Source organism: Cynocephalus volans, chromosome 5, assembly GCF_027409185.1.
Source record: "Cynocephalus volans isolate mCynVol1 chromosome 5, mCynVol1.pri, whole genome shotgun sequence".
In the NCBI taxonomy this organism is placed as follows: Eukaryota; Metazoa; Chordata; class Mammalia; order Dermoptera; family Cynocephalidae; genus Cynocephalus; species Cynocephalus volans.
The window spans coordinates 51,718,661-51,740,325 of NC_084464.1; the positions used below are offsets into that span (position 1 = coordinate 51,718,661).

General features: G+C 51.1%; 1 protein-coding gene and 1 non-coding gene across 2 annotated transcripts in view; one reads left to right on the top strand and one right to left on the bottom strand.

Moving 5' to 3' along the window:
* Positions 1–1,979: 1,979 nt before the first annotated feature.
* The window catches only part of LRFN2 (leucine rich repeat and fibronectin type III domain containing 2), a 38,688-nt gene continuing 19,002 nt past the window's right edge, over positions 1,980–21,665 (bottom strand). The window contains exon 2 of the mRNA XM_063098112.1: positions 1,980–2,958. Within this exon, the coding sequence (XP_062954182.1) occupies positions 1,980–2,958 (979 nt within the window). The remainder of the gene's footprint in view (positions 2,959–21,665) is intronic.
* On the top strand, positions 15,459–15,563 carry LOC134379325 (U6 spliceosomal RNA). Its single transcript, XR_010023729.1, has one exon. It is a non-coding gene; the product is annotated as a U6 spliceosomal RNA (small nuclear RNA).

Here is a 21,665-nt window from a genome sequence, read left to right on the forward strand (position 1 = left end):
GAGAAAAGAAGCAGAGGGGGAGGGAAGACGAAGGCATGGGATTTGGAGGCTCCTGGGCTGGAGCCAGAAGGCAATGCTGCATACACAGTTCCAGACCCCACCTTGTGTATCCTTGGGTGGGTTTGAGGACCAGCAGCTCAGCTCCAGGTCTGAGCTCATTAAAACTTTTAAGCCCCAGATGGTCTCACCTGTATGCTTTGCAGGCTGTGTGGTTGGTGAATGGAAGAAGGAGGAAGAACAAGAGAGAGGATAGAGTTCTATGAAGAAGGCTTGGCAATGGAAAGAAGAGTTGGGGAGGCCAAGGGAGAGGTAGCGTGTTGGCAATGAGAAGAGACCTAGAAAGACACAGACAAAGGCCAGGAGGAACAGAGATGCAGGGGAAAGCCATTCAGATTTGTTTATAGCAATTTCTCTCTGGCCACCTCTCCTTTGCCCCTTCTCTTGCTGCTATTTGGGAGTGTGGGGGTTAATTCCTAGATGGAAAGGCACCCACACACCTCTCCCATTTCCATCCTGTCATCTCTGTGGATGGCTCCTCCTCAGGAAAATAAGAGAAGGCATCCCCCATGTCTCACCCTGACCCACCTTCTTCAGGAACAAACATGGGACAGACTTTGGACACAGAATTTCCCTAGTCAGGGTGAAGACAGGTCACGGATCCCAAACACCACCAGGAGGTAGGCAGCCTTGGCCTCTGCCCTGACCTGGTCACTAAATCATGGTGTGACCTTGGGCAAATTCCTTATGTTCTGGGGCAGAAGGAGAGACTGTTAAGGATGGGATGATTGCAAACACCTCCCCAAGATTCAGAACCCTATGATTCTAAAAAGAATCAGCTTTCTCCCTCCAAACCCCCAAGAATTTTCCCCTTGTGTCCAGTAAGGATAGTGACTGCTTTAACAGCTCATGCTCCTGGTACCACTGTGCTGGAAAGCATAACATCTAGATTCATGAAGCATTAATTAATACTTAGAACTAGAAGGGAATCAGAGACCTTCTAGTATAATTCCAGTATTTTGCAAATTAGGAAACTGAGGTCCAATGGGAGAAAAGTTATTCTTGCTCAAGTTATTCAACTGGTTATCCATGTGGCTCTGAAATCCAAACCCTGAGCTTCAGACGCATAGTCCACTGCTTCTTCTGCTTTCCTTATGACCCCACACTGCTTTCCTTATGACAAGCCCTCCTGGCCCAGAGCATGCTCATGGGAACTTTCTGTACTGGCTTCCCAGAAGAGGCAAAAATCCCAACGCAGCTCCAGAAGATCCCTTATGTTCAGAGCTCTTCTGCTCCTCACACATAAGAAGACCCAGAAGTTACCCTTCTCGTTTCAGCTGCTGTGATGGATGTGGGGTGTCATGTTTGGGAAGCAAAGAAAACTAGGTCAGGTACCAGGGGTCACTTGCCCCTCCCAATATGGGGGTGGTTGGGAATAATGTGGACTCTGGGCAGGGCACTCCGTAGCCTTCCCCCAAAGAAGTGTGGGGACAGAATTATTCCCTTCTCTTGTCAATTGGCAACAATCACCCACTACAAGGGCTGTGGAGGAACAAGCTTTCATAGGTAAACTTTGGATTACCTGTGTGAATGAAGAGGAGGAGTCTGGGAAATGGAAAAAATAAATTAAGAAATAAAAACAACACTGGACCCATAAGCAATCCAAAGCCGCTTGCTTGTACGCTACATTTGTGATTAGAAAGGCAGAGCCACCTTTCCAAACACTCAGGGCTCAGTCCAACACTTGAGCGAGTCCGCATTCCCTGAGCACACCCCGTCTGGGTGGTGGGGGACGGGTCTGGGGAGATGATGTGGGTGGTGGCAGTGGGGGGGTGAGGGGGACAAGTGGCCATTGATAGTGAGACAAAACCGTCCCTGGATGTAAACATCACCATGGAAACTCCACAAAGACTTGCCAGAAAGATGCTTTCCCCTTTTTCTTCCACCCCGCAAGGGTGGGAGGGAGGATGCCCACCCCCGGCCTACACCGTGCTCTCCATCACCCACTCAGAGCTGCCGAAAGTTCCCCGAGCCCCCACCAGGTCACTCTCCTCAAAGGGCAAGAGCATGCCATTGACAGAGAGGCTGCGCTTCGTCCAGATGTTCGAGACCCTCCGAGGGGGGCTGTAGCCACTGGGGACGATCCCTCCCGCTGCCGCAGCCGCAGCTGCAAAGTCCCCCATGTCAAAGGAGTGGCTGCGTTTGGCCTTGCCCTCCAGGGGTAAAGGGAGCAGGCTCCTGGCCCGGGTGGCAGGGGGCCCTAGTAATGGCTCTCGGTCCGAGTGGTGGCCCCTGGCTGATGTCCCAGACCCTGTCCCAGCTGGAGTCCTGGAGTCTAGCAGCTCCTCTTTTCTCTGACTCTTGAGGTCCAGGGAAGCAAAGGCCCCCATCAGGCGGTCAAGGTTGGGCTTGGGGCGGGGAGCGGGATGCGGGAGCCTCCAGGGGCCCCGTCCGAGCCCTGCAGCCTCCCCACTGCCCAGGGAGCTGGAGGAAGAGGAGTCACTGCCTCGGACCAGGCTGGCAGTGAAGTCAACCAGCTCATTGCGCACCACCACCTTGGGTGGCTCCTGTGGTGGGGCCCCACTGGGTGCACTGCCTGGAGGCAGCGGCTGGGCCCCGTTGGTCTGAGAGTACACATTGCTGACAGTGGCTGCCACCAGCTTGCCGGGGGACTCGTGGTTGCACACCTTGTAGCGCACCATGAGGATGACGATGAAGACCAGCAGCGTGGCCACGATGATGCCCCCGATGACAAGGATCACGGTGCCGCCTAGGACCTGGCTGTGCATGGACTGGCACTGCGGGTAGTCAGCCTTGGTGAAGAATTGGGCGCAGCCCACAATGTTGGTGGCCGTGAGTGTCGTGGCTGTGTCGTCCCACATGGCCAACACACACAAGTCGTAGCCAGTCCCTGACACCAGGTTGTTGACCACGAAGGCCTTGTTGGAGGCTGGGATCATCCTGGGGGGAGGTGAGGCAGACAGAGGGTGAGGGGTGGAGGGGCAGAAGGACAGGGTGATGGGGAGGGGACAGAGGCAGAAATAGAGAGGGTGGCAGAAAGAGGGAGAGGAGAGAGACAGAAAGGAAAAGAGACAGGAAAGGGGCAAGATGGAGAGAGAGAGGAGGGGGAGGAGGACAGGGAAGGGACAGGCAGGTGACAGGCACAGGGCACAGGAAATCATGAACAAGAAGTAGAAGTGAGGAGAGAGATTCAGGGAAGGGAACAGAGAGGCAGGTTAGAGTGAAAGGAAAGTGAGAGAAAGATTCCAGGATGGAGTATCAGGGAGAGGTGCAGACAGAGATCCAGAGGGGATCAGGTGAGAGAAAGCGACCCAGCCAATGTGGAAGTAAAGGCAGTGAGTGAAGGTAAGGGAAGAGAGCGATTGAAAGAGAGATGGGGGGTGTTTAGAGGTAAAGAGAAGAAGGGGGAGAGACTCGTGCAGAGTTGAGAGAGGACACACGGGGGGACAGGGGGCGGAGGGAGAGACAGAGAGGCAGAAGGTTAAAGGTGTGAAGAAGCAGCAATTAGACAAAGGGCCACCCCCCCACCCCCTTCCCCCATGTCTGCTGCCAATACTCCTTCAGGCTCTGGGAAGTGCAGGGTGAGAGTCAGGTCCAACCTGGCTGACCCCAGACTGCCCCTGAGGCTCACTCCACCCCTTGTCATGACCTCTGAGACTCATCAGGACCCCCATCAACACTTAGAAGCCTCCACCACCCTTGTCTCCAAAGGGCTTTTCATTATTCTGGAGGGAGGGCATTTGCTGCTGCAGACTGGTGGCTGGAGGGTTTGGGGGGACACATGGGTAGGGGGTGCTAAGCAGCGGACACATGGGTAGGGGGCGCTAAGCAGAAGAAAGCTGGAGGCAGGAGGGGGCATGCTGCTCGGAGGTGGAGGGACAGTGCAGTGTTGAAGACTGGAGGGCAGTTGTGCATCCCAGAGGGAAGGGCGATCCCTCTGTCACAGCCATCTGAGAGACCTGGGGGAAGAGTTTCTTGAGTCAGGAAGACCTTGACTGATCCCCCTACCTTAGGGGAGGCTCTGATGGGACAGCAATCTCCTGACACCGGGGCTGTCCACTGCAGCCTGCGCCTTTCCTGCCCAGACATTCATGAAGCCTAGACGTAAAACCTGATCTCTAAGACCCTTGTTGTTGTATCATGCTTTCTGCTGTTTCCATAAACATCCCTGCAGAAATACTCACCTAGGCCTGAAGGTACTGCCCTCTAGCTTTCCTGGTAGCCCCCCATCCCCCGTTCGTTCTCCTCTTCCCTACCACTTGAGAACAAAACGGCTCCATCAGCTTCCATCAACCCCTCAAACCTGGAGCCAGGCAACCTAATTGAGATCTCAAATTTGAAATATCAAAGTCTGAAAACTTCCACCTGGGAACGTGCACAGAGGATGGGAGCTGACAGGCAGATATTGACATCTCGTCAGAGGGCAGCCCTGGAGGCTAATGCCTCTCTCCTCATGCTCCTGGCTAGCTCTGAGGCTGGGGAAGCCACACTGGAGGAAACTGAGGCCCCTAGCCACACCCCAACCCCTAGCACAGTGCTTGGGGCAGAAGAGGCTAGAGGGGGTGGATCCAGCAAAGACCCTGCATGCCAGCTCCTTAGGTTTATCTGAGGACATCACAGCCATGGTTTTACCTGGGCATTGTGGCAGTCCTATGACAGCAGTGGTCAGTGCTCCCACTTCACAGAGGAGGAATGCCTGAGACTCAGAGAGACCAAGTAATCTGCCTGAGCTCACACAGCTGAAACTGCTAGGATGAGGCAACTGGGATTTTGACACTCGCTTCTAGGTCCACAGTCTGGGCTTGTTCCTCATCATGTGACAGATATGGGGGCATTTTTACTCATTTCAGTGAAAAATCTGCCTTGGCTTGTGGCTGCTCAGCCACTCCCTTCCCTGGAGCAGTGCTCAGAGCCCACAGTGTCTCACATCCCTCCACTAGCAGGACCCCTGCCTGCTGGGCCATCTGCTATGCAGGGTCCGAGGAGCCCTCTGTGGCCAGTGCTACAGAGGACACAAGAGTTCTCCAAGGTTTAGTTGCTCCCCTCTCTGGGCTAATGAAGTGAATTGGAGAGGCAGGAGCTAAGCATGCCCAGAACAGTGACAACAGTAAGAGCAAACACCAACCAGCAACTGTGTGCCTTGCTCTCTGTCAAGTGACCTATATCAACTCACTCAGTTCTACAGCAACCCTCTGAGGTAGCCACTATCAAGATTCTCACATTGCAGATGGGGAAACAGAGGTACAAAGCAAAGATGACATGACACAGCAGGGAGCCAGACCCAGGCAGCCAGCTCCAGGCTGCTTGGAATTGCTGCATCCACCACCTCGCAGGGTCATGAGCAATGTAAGCACGTATCCATTTGAGGAGGGGCCAGGCAGGCTTGTTTACTGAATGCCTGTTGTGTGACATGGGTTTCATAGTCATTGCATTTAACCCTCACAACAACCTCAGGACACAGAAGATGGGCCACGAGCAGAAATCATCTCAATGTTTAGTGGTCTTCTTCTCCTGGGAAGCAGACAGTAACTACTACTCCTACCATCACTACCACCACTAATAACGACAAAAGAAGGGTGGTTCATGTGAGGGCTTACTCCACGCCAGGCAATATTCTGAGATTTTTAAGGGATTAATATTCATTTAATCTAACAATCGTTGGGAAGTAGTTACTGTTACTAATATCTCTGATTTACAGATAAGAAACTGAGGCACAGAAAGGTTAAGCTACCTGCCTAAAGACAACTAGTTAGTAAGTGGCAGAGCTGGGATCCAAACCAGGCAGTCTGGCTCCAGGGCCTCTGCTCCTCTCAGATGCTGCCCTGTCTTCCTGCTCTCCCTGGGCGACTTGGTGTGGGACCCTGCCTGGCCTCTCTCCCTCCCCCTTGCTCCCCAAGTCAGGGAAAATGTGACCAAGCTGCAGTTGGGCTGTGCTGCTAATGGAAGTGTAATAGGGCAAGGCTGATTCTTGGCAGGCTGCTGGCAGCAGGGATGAAGGGTCAGGCTTTGCACTGTGAAAGCTTTGCACTGTAACTGGCTCATCAGAAACAAAGCCAGAGGAAAAAGCCTGCTCCCCAGGATAAGAATAAAGGGCAGGAAGGCAGCTCCTGGTTGCCCTGCTCTGTGTGAGTGTGTGTGTGTTTGTTTGTGTGTGTGTTGGGGCAGGAGAAGTTGTGGGGACTTAAAGAGAGCAAGAGCCAATTGGCCCAAAAGAGCCCCAGCTGGCAAGATCAAGTTTGCCTTTGCCAATAACAACCTGTATTCACCTTGTGCTGGGAAGTTTACATGTATTATCTCATTTAACCTCCCCCTGGGGAAGTTATTATCATTCAAATTGAGAGAAAGAGGATGCCGCCGAACAGCTTGCACTTTCCCTTGGGGGGAATGATGGATCCAGATCAGATCCATTGGGATCCAGAGACGACACTTCTTAATCAAAAGCGAAACCACTCCTGGCTCCAGGCAGCCAACAGACAAACTGCATGAGGAAGTCACATAAAGGGGCACTACTTCAAACCCTAGTGACAGAAACAAAATTCGGCTCCCACTTGTGTGCCCCTGTCTCTCCCAACACGCCCCCCTCAGCCTCGGCACTATGGACACTTTGGGTTGGAGAAGTCTTGGTTTGGGGGGTCGTCCTGTGCATTGTAGGATGTTTAGCAGCATCTCTGGCCTCTACCTACCAGGAGCCAGAATACACCCTCAATGTGACAATCAAAAATGTCTGCAAACATTGCCAAATGGCCTCTAGGGGCAAAATCACCCCCCATTGAGACACACTGGTCTAGAGAATGTGGTTGTGAAACAGAAGCTGCCAAGGCCAACCTCACAGGGTGGGAACCAGACAAATAAGTAGCCAGAGCCCACTCTCTTCTCTGCCCTCAACCTTCTGCAGTGGCTGCCATGGTTGAACCCTGCTAAGAGCCAGAGTTCATGCATGCACACTGGACAGCCTCAGGGCGCAGAGCGAGGGAAGGAGGGGAGAGCGGACCTGGAGGGGAAAAGACAAGGACTAGCACAACCATTAGGTCACAGTCCCCTCTGTGAAAAACACATTCCCGCAACCCTGATATATTCCTTTCCATCATGTAAACCAGTGACACCTCTGTTAGTAGAAAATATGAATTGCTATTTTAAGTTGCTCCAACGAGTTAAATTTAATTAAGCTCACATGCTCTAAAACACAATTTGAAACTGCAACCTCAAGCACTTACCCAGGAAAAACAAAACAAGTGTAAGTGGCTGCTTCTGAGTTGTTTTTCATTTTCCGTTAATATTCGTTTGGTATTTGTTCATTCAATTTAATAGTAGCAAACAAATCTACAGAGGTCTAAGAAGAAATCACAGGAGCAAACCAGCTATTTCAGCCTGCTCTCAAATCTGTTTTCCAGGTGTCATGGGCCCTGCCCTACTTGGTGGGGAACTACATGTCCCAGGTCCCCTTGCCTGTTCCCAGGTTCCCATGTGCTCCTGGCAGAAGACTGGAGGGCAGGAAGAGGGGAGAAGCCAGGATTTGTTCCTCTTTTTCTTCTTCAGGTGGTTTTTCTTGTCAGCCTCTGAGTCTCCTGTGTGATTCCAGCTCCCAGGGTTCCAGCTCCTGCCAGAGAGATTTGGATCTTGGTCTCTGGCCATACCATCTCCTCCTGTGCTCTTCCAGCCTCGGATGGGGTGAGTGGATGGTAGTGGCTTCCTGCTGTTGCTGACCTCACTGATGTCTCATTGTCTCCTGGTTATTCCCTCTTTCAAAAGACCTAAAGTCATCTTCTTCTTTTTTTTTTTTTTTTCTGACTGAATCCTGAATGACACAAGGAGATAACCTATACATTAGCGAGAATATTCTATCTACTAACTTATCATTTGTTCCTTGCACTTTAGGAAAAGCTTATCATTACTCACGGCAGCAGCCACACATCTTGGCTGTACCTAGTGGAACTCCAGCTTTAGGAAGCACTTTACCACCTTCCCAATCACTCATCCCTCCCGAATAAGCCACCTTCATCCCATTGCAAACTGCAGTCCCTCTTCTGAGAAACATCACCTCTTTCTCCACCCGGTGACCCCATCCTTTAAGGCCTGACTCAAATGTCACCCTACCCAAAGCTGCTCCTGCTCTCTCTTCTGCCATGGCCTTCCTCATGCTCCTCTGTGATCCCTTCTCAGGGATCATTTGCTTCTGCATGCCTCTGCCTTGAGGACGGTCTTACTCATCTTCGTAACTCCGCTGCCAATCATGATATCTGGCCTAGAGTCAATGCTGAGTAAATATTTACCCTACGGTTGAGCAGTGAGTGAAAAGTACTTTGTTAAATGTTAAGGCCTAAGCAAATGTGAAGGGTTCTTGTTTAAATGCAAAGGCTGGCTAATGGTGAACTCACAGACACTACTGGTTTGCAGAGAGGTATTTTCCTATATCCATGAGGCTCAGGGCATGGGCTCTTGAGGCCCTTTCAGGGATGTGCATATAGGTATGTGCTTGGGATATGTGAGTGCAGATGTAGGTAAACATGCGTATGTGTGTGTGAGAGAGAGAAGACATGTGGGGTATGTCCATGTGTCTAAGAAGTAACACTGGAGAGCTGAATGTGTGAGTATTTGTAAGTGTGTGTACGTGTGTGTCAGAGTGTCGGCATCTACTTACATGTGGTATATAAGGGATTCTGGTCCATTAGTCACTGCTCTGCCCCTCTGCCACCCAACCCACACACCTCACCCAGATGCCCCCATGTTCCCTGACACTTCTGAGGTGACTCTCTGTGTGACCCCTCCCAGACACACTTGCTGACTAAGGCTGCTTTTTCCTAGTGGAACAGAGTTTGCCACCCATAAAAGGCATTTGAGGTCTCAGGAAATGGAAATGGGATGGGAGGGACTCTAAGAGTTTCCACCTCAGCTTCGTGGCAAAGCCTGTGGGCTGATACCAACACCCTCTCTCCCCCTTTGTGGCCTCTGCCTAGACAACATTCCCCAGCCTCCCTTGCAGCTAGGTGTGTCCAAGTGATACCTCTGGCAAGTGAAATATGGGAAGTAGTGTGTGCCACCTCAGGGCCAGGCCTCAGGAGTGCCTCCCCCACACTCTCCTTCCCTTCTACCAGCTGGCCCTGGTGGGGTGACTGGCCTTGACCATGCACACGACAAGGCCTGAGGGGAAGTGGAAACAAGGCACTTGAGTCTTACAGGAGGAAGGTCTTCTGACTAACCTGGTATACCACCCTGGACTGTTAGGAGAGCAAGAAATCAAATCCCATCGTGTTCAAGCCTTTACATTTTTGCAGGAGCAGTTATCCTCCCCTGACTAATAGAGCCCCCTGTAGATAAGACAGTTGAGCCTGAGGAGTTTGTGTGTAGATGTATGTTTGGGGGAGGGGCGGTTGTATTTGCACAAGAGTAAGAAATTAGTGCTGGTGTCCACAAAGAAATGAAATCCTCTCCTTCCTGGAGTTGTCAACAAAGGCCACCTCTTTGATCTGCATGGTTCCTCCAGGCCCCGCCTCTTCTCCCTCCCCAGCACCACCACATTTCAGTTGCCCTGCCCTCCCCTCCCTTGCGTCAGTGACACACCATGGCTGCCTGCTGAGCCCCAGCACTAAATTGCAGAGCCTGTCAAGCTCCCCCCACCCCACTTCCCAGGCTCTGCATCCTCATTACCAGCTCTTCACAGAACCACCAGCCTGCCAGTCTCTCCAGCTGGCCTCGAGGTCTCAGGCCCCATTAAACCAAGGCAAGTGGCCCTGACTCCCCAGCCTCTCTCCCTCTCCCTGCGAGCTGCATAGCAGCCTGTTTGCTTCCATGCACAGACTGTAAGGGAGCAGAGGAGACACAGCGGTTTCTTTCTTGTGTTCAATTCAATGAGTTCTTACCATGCATGAGACACTAGACAGGCAGGGTCTCTTTGACTCTGCACACTGACTCTATGAGGTAAGAATAATTATCCCCACATTACAGATGAAGAAACTGGGGCTCAGGCCACCTGCTCAAGTTCACACAGCTGGAAAGTGACTGAGTTAGTGTTGTAAGCCAGGTCTGCCAGGTCATGGAGCATGGTCTCCCTGTACTGTATTACCCACATTGAATTGAGCAGAATCAGATTTTAGCAGAAAGTAAGTTTTACAGTCAGGCCAACTGTTTGACAGCAATTAAAAAGAGGGGGAAAAAAAGCTTATAAATGACAGCTAAAATTTGTCAAGCAATTACTATATGTCAACCACTGTTCTGAGTACTTCACATGTATTTGCTACAAGGAGGTACTGTACATTTTACAGGTGAGGAAATTGAGGCTCAGAGAAGATAAGTAATATGCCTAAGGTCTCACAGAGAGGATGTTTGTGCTCAGGCAAGATTTGAACCCAGTACTCTCACATGTCCTCAGTGAATGCTCATGATAATTCTGGGAAGCATATTTAATAATTATGTGTCTCATTTTAGAGACAGTGTTTAACTTTACTGCCATGAGGTTACATAGCTAATTAGGGGCACAGATGGGACTCCAATGAGTGATGATGGTGGTCTTGCTACTTCTGAATGCATACTCATGGGAGGACAGAAGAGAGTAAGGGAGCCATGTGGACAGGTACAGTCAGAGTTTCCAGGCAGAGGGAGCCATCGATGCAAAAGCCTTGAGGCAGGAACAGTGAGAAGTATGTGGCTGGAAGAGAGAGACGGAAAGGCAGAGTAGTAGGAAATGAGGGCAACAAGGTAGTAACCAGGTGCCAGGTTCTGGAAGGCTTGCAAATATGTTCACTTTTGTGAACTTGTGTTTCAACACTGAGGATTTGCTGGGTGCCAGTGTTAAGAAGGATTCTGAGGCTGTATTCAAACTCAGTGGGACAGAGTATGATGAGTCTGGAAGAACCTGCCTCATATTTGCTGTTTCTGGTCTAGGGATCAGAATAGTTAGAATTACCAGTACAAGTTGTACAGTCCCCTCTACTGGCACGTGGTTTCAAATGCTGGCCTTGCCTGAGCACAGGGCCAGTCGGTAAGGGGAAGGCACATGGCTGCTCTGTAGAGCAGGATTAGCACAGAACTGGTGTGACTCAGTGAGGGCTCCAGGCCTCAGAAGCCTCCTATCAACTTCCAAGCTGGAGCCTGCACTGGGGGCCAGGCTCTGTCCCTGCTCTCCTGCCTTTGCCCCTCCTGAGAACACGGGGCTTCCCCTAGTGCCAAGGCACCCCAGCCTCACTGGAAGCTACTTCACCCTGTCACTGAACAAAGGAGCCACATTCCTGTCAACATGATTGGGATTCTGGGGGCAGAGTTTCCCACTGGTGCCTCAGTCCTCAGGTGCAGCAGGCATCCATTCGCACAGCCTTCGGGACAGCAGGCAGAGTTGGGATCAAAGCCCTATTGACCTGGCATCTGTGTCCTCCCTTGCTCCCCTCTCACAGCCTCTTCTGTGCAAGCAGTCTGAGGGGTCTTGTTGAAACCTTGTTCAAATCCTGTCCTTCCTCAGCTCAACCCCACCTGCACCCCCACTGCAGCCCATCTCACGTGGTCGAAGTCCTCTAGCATGGCCCACGGACCCCCGCCATCTGCTCCTCACCCCTCTGACTTCCTCTCCTTCTACTCCCCACTGCTCACTCTGCAGCCTGGGCTCCCTGCTGCTCCTCCAACTTGCCCAGGGGCTCCTGCCTCAGGGCCTTTGCACTCACTTTTCCCTTTGTTTGGAAGCTCTTCCTCCAGATGTCACTGCTGGGCCTCCTTCAAGTCTCTTTGTTCCAATGTCACCTTCTCAGGGCAGCCATCCCTAACCATCCTATTTAACACTGTGGGCTTCCCCAAACCTCTTACTCCACTCCATTTTTCCCCATTGCCCTTTTCTTGACTGACAGATGGTATTGATTACTTACTATGCTTGCTGTTAATTGTCTTTCTCTCCTTCCACCAGAATGTCAGCTCCTGAGGTCAGGATTTTTTGTCTGTTCTGTTCACTGATATTTCCCAAGCACCTAGAACAACGCTTGGTACATAGTGGATCCTCAAAAACATTTGTCGGACTCGTAAACAAAATGAATGTTCTCCTATCTCCTACTGCACAGCCCAGTACAGTAGCTGCATTTAAGTTTATCTTCAAATTAATTAAACTTAAATAGAATTAAATTTTCAGCTCCTCAAACTTAAATAGAATTAAAAATTCAACTCCTCAGACACACTAGCCACATTTCAAGTGCTCAATAGCCACAAGTAGCTAGTAGTTACCCTATTGGACACCACAGCTGTGGAGCATTTTCCCCATCGTAGAAAGTTCTATTGGGCGGTGCTGTTCTAGAACGTGCTGAGCCGCCCTGCCCATGTACCCCAGCAGGTGGTATCAGTACTGTTATTTTCTATGTGAGCCTTGACACACCAAACGTGTGCCAGTCCAGGTGATGCTGTCCAGCTCTGGGGGCAGCTCATGCCAAGGGGTGACTTGGTCTTGGAGGCTTCAGTCCAGGCCTTTGAGCTGCTCTCTATTCTCTCCAAGGCTCTGGAGAGGTTCATCCTTTGTTTTTGGTTCTTACAGCTTCCCTCAACCCCTAAGACCTCTGTGCTCAGATGCTCTCTCTGGGGTTCCCTCAGGCCTGGCTCAAGCTCATCTCCCTGGGAGTGTCCTGCCTCCCAGTCCCATACATCCAGCCTGTGCTTCAGCCCCTTCCCGAGGCTCGGTCCCACCGGCAGAGTGGCCTCCCCTTCCCCTCGGTCGTCAGATGGGGCCAGACCTTGGTCAAGCTGAGTCTTTGGGCCCCTCTGGCCCTTTGTTTCCACCCCCTTGTTTCCACTTTTCCACTTGCAGTCTTCATGTATCAGAAGTGTAACAGTACACTTCTGATGCATCTCTATTAAGAAAAATCCCTGGAGATCCAATAACAGTGATAGCTGTCACCCCTTCCAGGAATACCTACTATAGAGAGGGAAGCTGAAGAGGCAGCAGAGTGCAGTGGTTCTGAGCACGCTCTGGAGCTGGACCACGGGGTTCAAGTCTTGGTTCTGCCACTCCCCAGCTGTAATACCTGACCTTGGGCAAGCTTCTGGACCTCTCTGTGCTTTAGTTTCCTAGAAATATCTTATTTCTGTAAAAAGTGGTATTAACAATATCTGCCTTATAGGACTGAGATGAGGATTCAATGAATCATGATTCATAAAGAACCTAAGTCAGTGTCTGGCACAGAGTAAGCTCCACACGAGGGTTTGTTACATAAAGGAGGGGATAAGACTTAACCCACTTAACCCAAAAGAAATGTATTTCTGATGGTGGAAATCCAGGCCTTGGGGATTCGTGGCTGGCAAACCTCATGCAAGCTAGAAACTGGGAGACTTGGGCAGTGCGTAATCCTGGCTGGGCTGGTGGGGGGAGATGTCTGGGCTTTAACACTTGAGGCAGAATGTGTCCCCCACTCCCACCCCATGTGACTCTTTTTCAGAAGACACATGGAGAAAGTGTCAGTAAAGCTCTGGTTGAGTGATTGCAGAGATTATTGGAAATTCAGCCCAAACGAGCCAAGTCCCAGGAGGATGCCTGTGTGCTCATCTCCCCAGAGTAAGGGATTACCTGGGGACAGGTGAAGATCACACCTGGGGAGGCCCGGCCTTTGCTCCCTGACTCAGGAGGCATGGCAGATCTAGCTGCCTGACACAGGTTTGGGAAGGTCACCAGCCCCAGTGTTTGGAGAAGACAACAGTGTCAGGAGTCAGACACTAAAGCCAGGTTGGAGTACAGGCACTGGAACTGCACCACCAGGGTTCAAACCCCGGCATCATGTGACCAGCTGTGTGACGCCGGACAGGCCACTCAACCTCTCTGTAGAAGCAGGCAGATGACAGAGCCCCCACACAGGGTTGCTATGAGGAATAAATGGGTCAGTGCCTGTAATGTGCACCACGCCTGACCCAGAGTGAGTGTTCAGTTTATACCAGTGATTGTGACTGAGGGAGCTGTCCAGTCCCCATGAGGACACAGAGAGCAGTCCAGGTCCGAGGTTGGCTACCCGCTAGCAAGGCAGGTAGGTAGCACAGCTCGGGAGGCCAGCTGTCTGAGTTCGGCAGTCTTGTTGGTGCAGGCCACAGGGGCCAGCTTGCCCTTCGGTCCAGGAGCTTCTCTTGCTCACTGAGATGTCTTCTGTCTTATTATAGTCTGCGCACTGCCATCCCCATTCCCAGACTGTAGGAACTCTGGGCTGAGAGGGGCCCTGGAAGCCACCCTGCCCATCAGCCCCTCTGTGATAGGCCATCTGGCTGTCAGCATGAGGCACTCACACCCTGCCAGGCAGCCCATCCCAGCTCTGGACAACTCTGAGCAGCTCAGCATCCCTGTTCTCATGGCGCTGTGCTCTGACAGCCTGCTATGTCCTCCCACCAGCCCTAATGCAACCCCATGGGGCCGCCCAGAACAAGCCTGTTCCTTTCTCAGGCGATTCCAAATTGTGAGGCAGTTCTCTCATTCTTCCTTGAGTGTTCACTTTTCCAGAAATAACAAGGCTCTTCCTTCCAACCATTTCCTCATGACATAGTTTCCAGTTTGCTTACCAGCTGCTCCCCTCTGATCACATGTCCACTTGTTTTTGGCCCTCTTCTCTGGGGGGTCTGGGCAGCAGAGAGCAGAGTCAGACCCACATCCCCCAGTCAGACATCACACTTCCTGTGAGCACTGCTCCCCAAGAGTGCATGGACTCTGGAAGCTGCATCTACCGCAGCACCAACTTACATTGAGCAGACTGTGTGTGGATACACCCTGTGCTTTCCCCAGGGCCACGGTTAAGCCACTTTGCTCCCATTCTGTTCTCCTCCAGTGGTCTTTCTACCGCTGCAAGCTGAGCCGACCCAGGCAAGTCCTGAGCCCACATAGGGCCTCTCTCTCTCTCTCCCCTCATTCAAGTTTTCAGAGATATAGAGCTTTTCTCTGTATTTAATTGTCCTTGGTTTCCAGCCCCAAAAGGCTGGGCTGGCCTTTCTTAGAGGAATGAGCATGAGCTTTGGAATCAGACAGAAATCTCTCTTTGAAGGACAATTCTGCTCTGACCAACTGTGTGACTCTAGACCATTTCTTTCGTCTCTCAGAACCTCAGTTTCCTCGCATATGAACTGGGTGGGATAGTACTCCCAGCCTTCTGTGGGGAGTGTGAGAAGTGAAGTGCATTAGGAAAAAACATTTACCCCTCCCAGGGCCACATGGTACCACAGCACTGATGACTATGATGGTGATAGTTGCCATTTATCTCCTGGAGGAACTGAGAAGAGCTGGCTCAACAACAGCTCATCACTTACAGAAAAAACATGGAAGTGGACAAAATGAAGGTTCCCCACCAGCTGCGCCCAAGATGTGCCAGAAGAACCAGTGGACACCAAGTCAACACCACCTAATGATGAACCAGATTGGGCATTTTGCCCCAGTTGGCAGATACATAATTTCATGGGGGCACCACTCAAGGCAAAGTCAGCACCGGCCTCTTTAAAAACGCTGTCACAGCGCTCACTTCGGAAGAACTTACACTGAATTTGGAACCATACAGAGAAGATGAGCATGGCCCCTGCACAAGAATGGCATGCAAATTTGTGAATCATTCCATATTTTTATGAAATTCTGACATACGCTAGAACACAGATGACACTTGAAGATATTAGGCACAGACAGAAACTGTATGGTTCTATTTATATGAGGTACCTATAGTCATCAGATTCATAGACATAAAGTAGAAGTGGTTGCCAGGAGCTGGGGAAGGAGGGAATGGGGAAGGGGGAATGGGGAATTACCGTTTAATAGGTACAGAGTCTCAGTTTAGGAAGATGAAAAAGCTCTGCAGGTGGGTGGTGGTGACGTGCCTAGCAATGTGAACATACTTAATGCCAATGAACTGTACACTTAAGAGTGGTTAAGACAGTAAATGTTCTGTTATGTGTATTTTACCCCAACTTAAAAAATGGCAAAAAAAAACCCCATATGCCATCACATAGCAAATTCTGCCAGGTGGGCAGGAAGAGGGAAGGTTGTTGGAAATACATTTGTCACTTCAGTGAGGCTGATCAACATTCGGGTGGCAGTCACCACCAGCAGAGTCTTCTTGGTTTGCTTGTCCACAGGCTTGGTTGGCCCTGTCAGATGGGGCAGTAGGCAGCATTTGGGGAGGGTACAGTGTGGGGTGGAATGGCCCCCTGGCCACCTGCTTGTTCTTCTACATGTTCTGATGGCTGAAGAGTAGGGCAGCTCCAGATCAGAAGCTGGCAGGAATCAAAGGCCTGGGAGAAGTTTGCTGAGGATAAAGCACAGCGGGCCACAGAAGTTGGGCCTGGGCGCAAACCCTGCCCTGGCACTGACTAGCTGTGTGACCCTAGGCAGATTCCCTAGCCCTCTCTGCCATAATTGAATAGGAATACCAGGACCTACTCCCTAGGAATTCTGTTAGGATTAAATGAAGTAAAGCACATTAAACGCCTGGCAATAAACAAGTGAACAGTAAACACAAGTTTTTGTTTCAATGACAATGGTCAAGTCAGTGGTGACCCTTTGTCCTAGTCCCTTTATGCTGCTATGACAGAACACCACGACTGGGTAATTTGGAAAAAACAGATATTTATTTTCTCACCATTCTGAAGGCTGAGATGTCCAAGATCAAGGTACCAGCATTTGGTCTGGTAGGGGCCTTCCTGCTGTGACATCACAGGCAGCAGGCAGAAGGGTAAGAGAGAAAGAGCTCCCCTCTCAACCTTAAGCACTTTTATAGGAACCCTAATCCCATGCATGACAGCTTTGCCCTCATGATTTAATTACCTCTTAAAGACCCCCAAATATTATCACATTGGGGATTAGGTTTTCACCTATGAATTCTGAAGGAGACACCAACATTCAAACCATAGCACCTTTAATAAAGCAAATCGAGGTGAAATGAAGTCCTCAGTTATTTCATGGATGGGTATTAGGGCCCATCTTTCCCCCCAATTATAATCTTCTCCCTATGTCAGAGCAGAAGCTCCTTGAAGAAGGGAACTATATCAACCCCAGTCTGAATTTGTGCAATGGTGAAGAAAGCTTACTGCCTGTGCCATGCTAGGTGAGTCGCTTCACATCTCTGAGCCTCACTCAGTTTTCTCACCTGCAAAATGGGTTAATAATATTGATTATATGGTATCTTTGTGAAAATTAATTATATGATATTTGTTCAGGCCAGAATACAGTGCTTAGACTATGTTTGTGCAATGAAAACTAGCCATGATGATGTTTGCATTTGGTGTCTGAAGATCATGTTCAAGTGCTCATCCCACACCTGCCAGCCGAGCCATCTTGAACAAGGGGATGTCAGTCCCCTGAATCTCAGCCCTCTCATCTGTCAAATGGGAATGGCATTTTCTAGAAGGAAAACCTACTAAGATGTGAGCCTACTTGGACTTTGACATAGTATGTCAGTGGTAAATAATTCACAAATACAGGTGTCATTTTTACAGTTCCTTCCCTGCCCACCCCTATCACCACACCATACAGCCTCGACAGCCCCACCCCAACTTTGCAGTTCAGGTTGCCCATGTGCCACATGGGCAGAGCAGGCAGAGCTGGACCAGTGCTCAGGCCCCGGCTGTTGGCACAAGGCTGGCTAAGTCTCCTTAGAGATCGGGACACGCAGCACCCATGCATGAATGAGTGACTGAGAAACTTACTGGTGCTTCCTTGGGGGTTGCTCCAAGCTGCATCCCTAGAGGCAGGCCCCATGCATGTGGCCTGCTGAATGCCACCTTGCTGAGCTGCTGTGTCATCCTGCCCACTGCCTCACCCTGTGGAGAGATGCCCTTTCCATCCAGTGGACAGGAGGAGCCCACTCAGCACTTCTCCACACTGTGTTTCTGTCTCTAACAAGCAGGCTGGTGAGAAGGGATTAATTAAGGGTGGGGAGAATAACAGTCTCTGGAGGGAGACCTCAGGTCTGCAGCAGGGAAGCTACTCTGTCCAGCCCAGTGGGAGGCCCTGACACAATCCTAATCCTGGAGCCAGTGGGAGGGAGGATGGGGAAGCAGGGCTGTCCCCACCCACCAGACATCCTCATGTCCAGGCTGGATGGATGAGGCTCTAACTCTCGCTCTGTCCTGGCTTGCTGTGTGATCATGGGCAAGTCATTTTCCTTCTCTTTACTTCAATATACACTTCCAACATTCCAGAATTCGACAAGAACATGCATGGAAGAGGGATGACAGGAGCAAGAGGAAGGTCAGAGGAGGGAGAGCGGGGCACAGCCATCAAAGAGCTGTGGGACTGGGGGCACCAGGTCCTCAACCCTGAAAGCACACAGGATTTAGCACCAAAGTGACCTGGGCTCTGAGCTCAAATCCCAACTCCACAACTCACTGGCTGTACTTTTACTCCATTACTTACTTTCTGGAGCTTCAGTCTTCTTATTTGTAAAAGCAATTTGCAAACCTAATTTATAGAATCATGTGAAGATTAGAAACAATGTATGCAGAGCCCTTGCATACAGTAGGCACTCAGTAAATCACACATGTGTGTAGTGAGTGCTTCCCTACTCTATTATTGTCTGTCATCTGTCTGTCTGCCTATTATCTGTCTATCCACCTATCTGTCATCTTTCTACAGACAACACTAACACCATTCAACCCACCCATCACCCATGGTCGACCTCCTGTGGTCGCAGAAGGCGAGCCCCTGGGAACACGGGTAAAGTTGGGAGTCAGGGTCTCTGTGCTGAAGGGCAGATGAGTCTCATTATGTAATTTATTCATTAAATAAAGCCAGGAGCTTTAAGGTGGGGCTGTCCTGGCCTGGAGGTGTACCATCCCAAAGCACAGTATTATTATCCTGCCCCTGTCCTGCCCCAAGCCAGGGGAAAGCCAGCTCCCCTGGGGACAACAAACACAGAATAGAGCCACTGAATGCAATTCAGTGTGCCTGGAGATGGCCTTGTGGGCCCGTCATCTTCCTAGTATGGAAGTAATCAGGTGAGGAAATCAAGTGTGAGGAAATGACAGACGTCTCTCCTCCATAATTTTCTGGGAGTCTCCTCAGCACTGCTTACTGGGGCATATGCGTCTGAGGCCCCAGGAATTAGCCGCCTCTTCTCCCTCTCCCGCTCCTGCCGAGGAGGAGTGCCCCAGGTGGAGCCCGGGGTGAAGCCCAGCTGGGGAGGGGCTGTGCGTGTGTGTGTGTCCACTGGCCGCTGTGTGTGTGTGTGTGTGTGCGTGTGTGTGTGTGTGTGTATGCGCGTGTGTGCGCGCGCGCACGTCTGTTGGCTGGCGTGGAAGCATCCCTGGGGGTGTGAGCAGATACAGAGGAGGGCGTTGGCCTGAGGATGTGAGCATCTGTGAACATATAAGTAAAAGGCGAGCACTGGAGACACGTCCTCATGGAGGCCTGTGAGGCTTTACCTGATCTGGCCCCACTCCCTCTCTGCCCCATCTTCTACACCCTGCCCCTGGCTCTCTGCTCCACCACCCTAGCCTGCTCCTCGCTCCTCAGAGTGCTCCAGCCCTGGGGGCTTTGCCCTAGCTGTCCCTCTGCCTGGAACGCCCTTCCTGCAGACCCCTGCTTGGCTCCCCACCTCCATGTCTTTGCTCAAGTCTTACCTTCTCATGAGGCCCTCCCTGGCTACCCTATCTACTCGTGCAAGTTACCCACTGGCCCAAGCACCCCACCCCTCCCCCTGCTCTGCTGAGTCTTTCTGCAGAGCACGTGCTGCCTCCCAACACCTACCTAAATCCTCCCAACATCTACATAAATTACTCATTTGTTGCGCTTGCTGCCCGCTTCCCCCAGGAGGATGAGGACTTGTAGCTTTTTTGTTCACTAGTGTATCCCAAGCACCCAGAATGGTAGCACTGATTTTATGGCATGTTTCCCTCAGGTTTCTCATTTCTCATATGGAGATGATTGTAGAAGCTATCCACTCGTCGCATTGCTGGACAGATTAAATGAGTGAATATTAGAAGTGCTGAGAAGAGTGCTTGGCACACAGTCCAGTAGGTGTTACTGCTGTGATTACCTCTGCTGCAGTGTGGGGTGTGGATGGAGTGAGCGCTCCAAGCGAGGGATCTAGCACGGTGGCAATCATCAGGGTGAAGTTGCTTAATAAACACTTCCCGCTCTACTCTCACCCCACCCCTTAAAAATTCTCAGGAAGAAAAATTCTCTGACTTCCCCCATTCATGTAACCCATATTTTTTGAACCCCTTTGGGCTAGGAAGTTAGTTATTGGTACATTCATTATCTTTTTTTTCTAATCAAGGAAGGAAGCAAGTGAGCCCCATCCCTGCCCAGCCCTAAGCTGCTCAGCTCCTGGGTCCTGTAGATAGTTAACAGAATGTGCCTCACATCTTCTGCCAAGTGCAAGAGCAGCTCAGACCATGCAGGACCTGGAGCTCTGGCTGGGATCAGGAGCCTGGATCCTTCTCCGGCTCTGCAATGTGACTAGGGCTAAGGCTAGGTGACCAGGGGCAAGTCCCATATCTGCTCTGGGTCTTAGCTCTTCCCTGGCAAGGTGAGTGGTTGGATTAGATCAGTTCTTAGGTAATTTCCAGACTCATTCACTCATCCAAAAAATTTCCATGGAGCACCTATTATGTGTCGCACAATGCTCTAGGCACTGGGGGGTATGTCAGTGATCACCACTGACACAAGTCCCTGCCTTGCAGAGTTGACATTCTCGATGAGGAGAGTAGACAATAAACATACGGGGTATCTTCTTTAGTGTGTTAGAAAGTGGAATGTGCTATGGAAGACAGAAAAAGTGAAGCAGGTTGAGAGAGAAGGAGAAAGTGTTGAGGGTAGGGTGGTCAGGCAGAACCTCACGGAGAAAGTGAGGTTCGAGGTGCGTGAGATCTTTACACTCTAGGAGTCTGTAGATTTCAATGATTCTTAGCACTGCTATGTCCCAGAGACAACACTGTCTGGGGTCCCCTGGAGTCCCCATCCCTTCTTCTCTCCATCTCTGCACACCCTGATCCCCAGCCACCCAGTGGGTGACGGGGCTGAAGACAGATCAACCAAATTCCCCAGAGCAGTGAGTGATTTACCACTGTCTTTATTCACAGTCGATGTTTCATGGATCCCACTGTTCCGATGGAATAAATATGACCTTTTATTCTTCACTCTGCTTAAGACTCAAGGTCAGCAGCCCAGCTGTGATCTATGGGCTGCTCCCTCTGCAGGGCCTTCTCGAGCCAGGGAGCCCTACGGCTGTCAGAGATTCATGGTGCCATCCTCCAGCCCTGCATGCCGCCTGCCCCTGGGCAGTGGGCCTGGCCTTACTCGGCCAGGGAGGTGGTGGCCACAGGAGCTCTGGGTAATGATGGCTCATCGAGGGCACAGACCAAGCCGTCCATCTCCTCTCTCTTCCCTGAGCCCTCCCCGCCACTGGGGTTGAAGCGTGACCCGGGTTTTATTTCAGGCCTGGGAGGAGGCAGCGATGGGGAAGCAGAGCAGCCACGGTTCAAATGGCAAGTTATAAATTACAACGCGAGGACATGGCCATCACATTTCCCGGCATGGAGAAAGGGCCAAAGACATGCATTAGCCTGCTGCCTGCCGCAGATGGGATCTTCCAGGCCCTTCAACACCTGAGGCCTCTTTCTGCTTTCAGAGCAGCCGCAGCTTACTTCGTCAGACATCACCAGTGCTGGCCGGAAGTCCCTCCACTTGTCTGAGACTCCTCCTGAAGTGCCCACCTGCTTCCTCCTTGCAT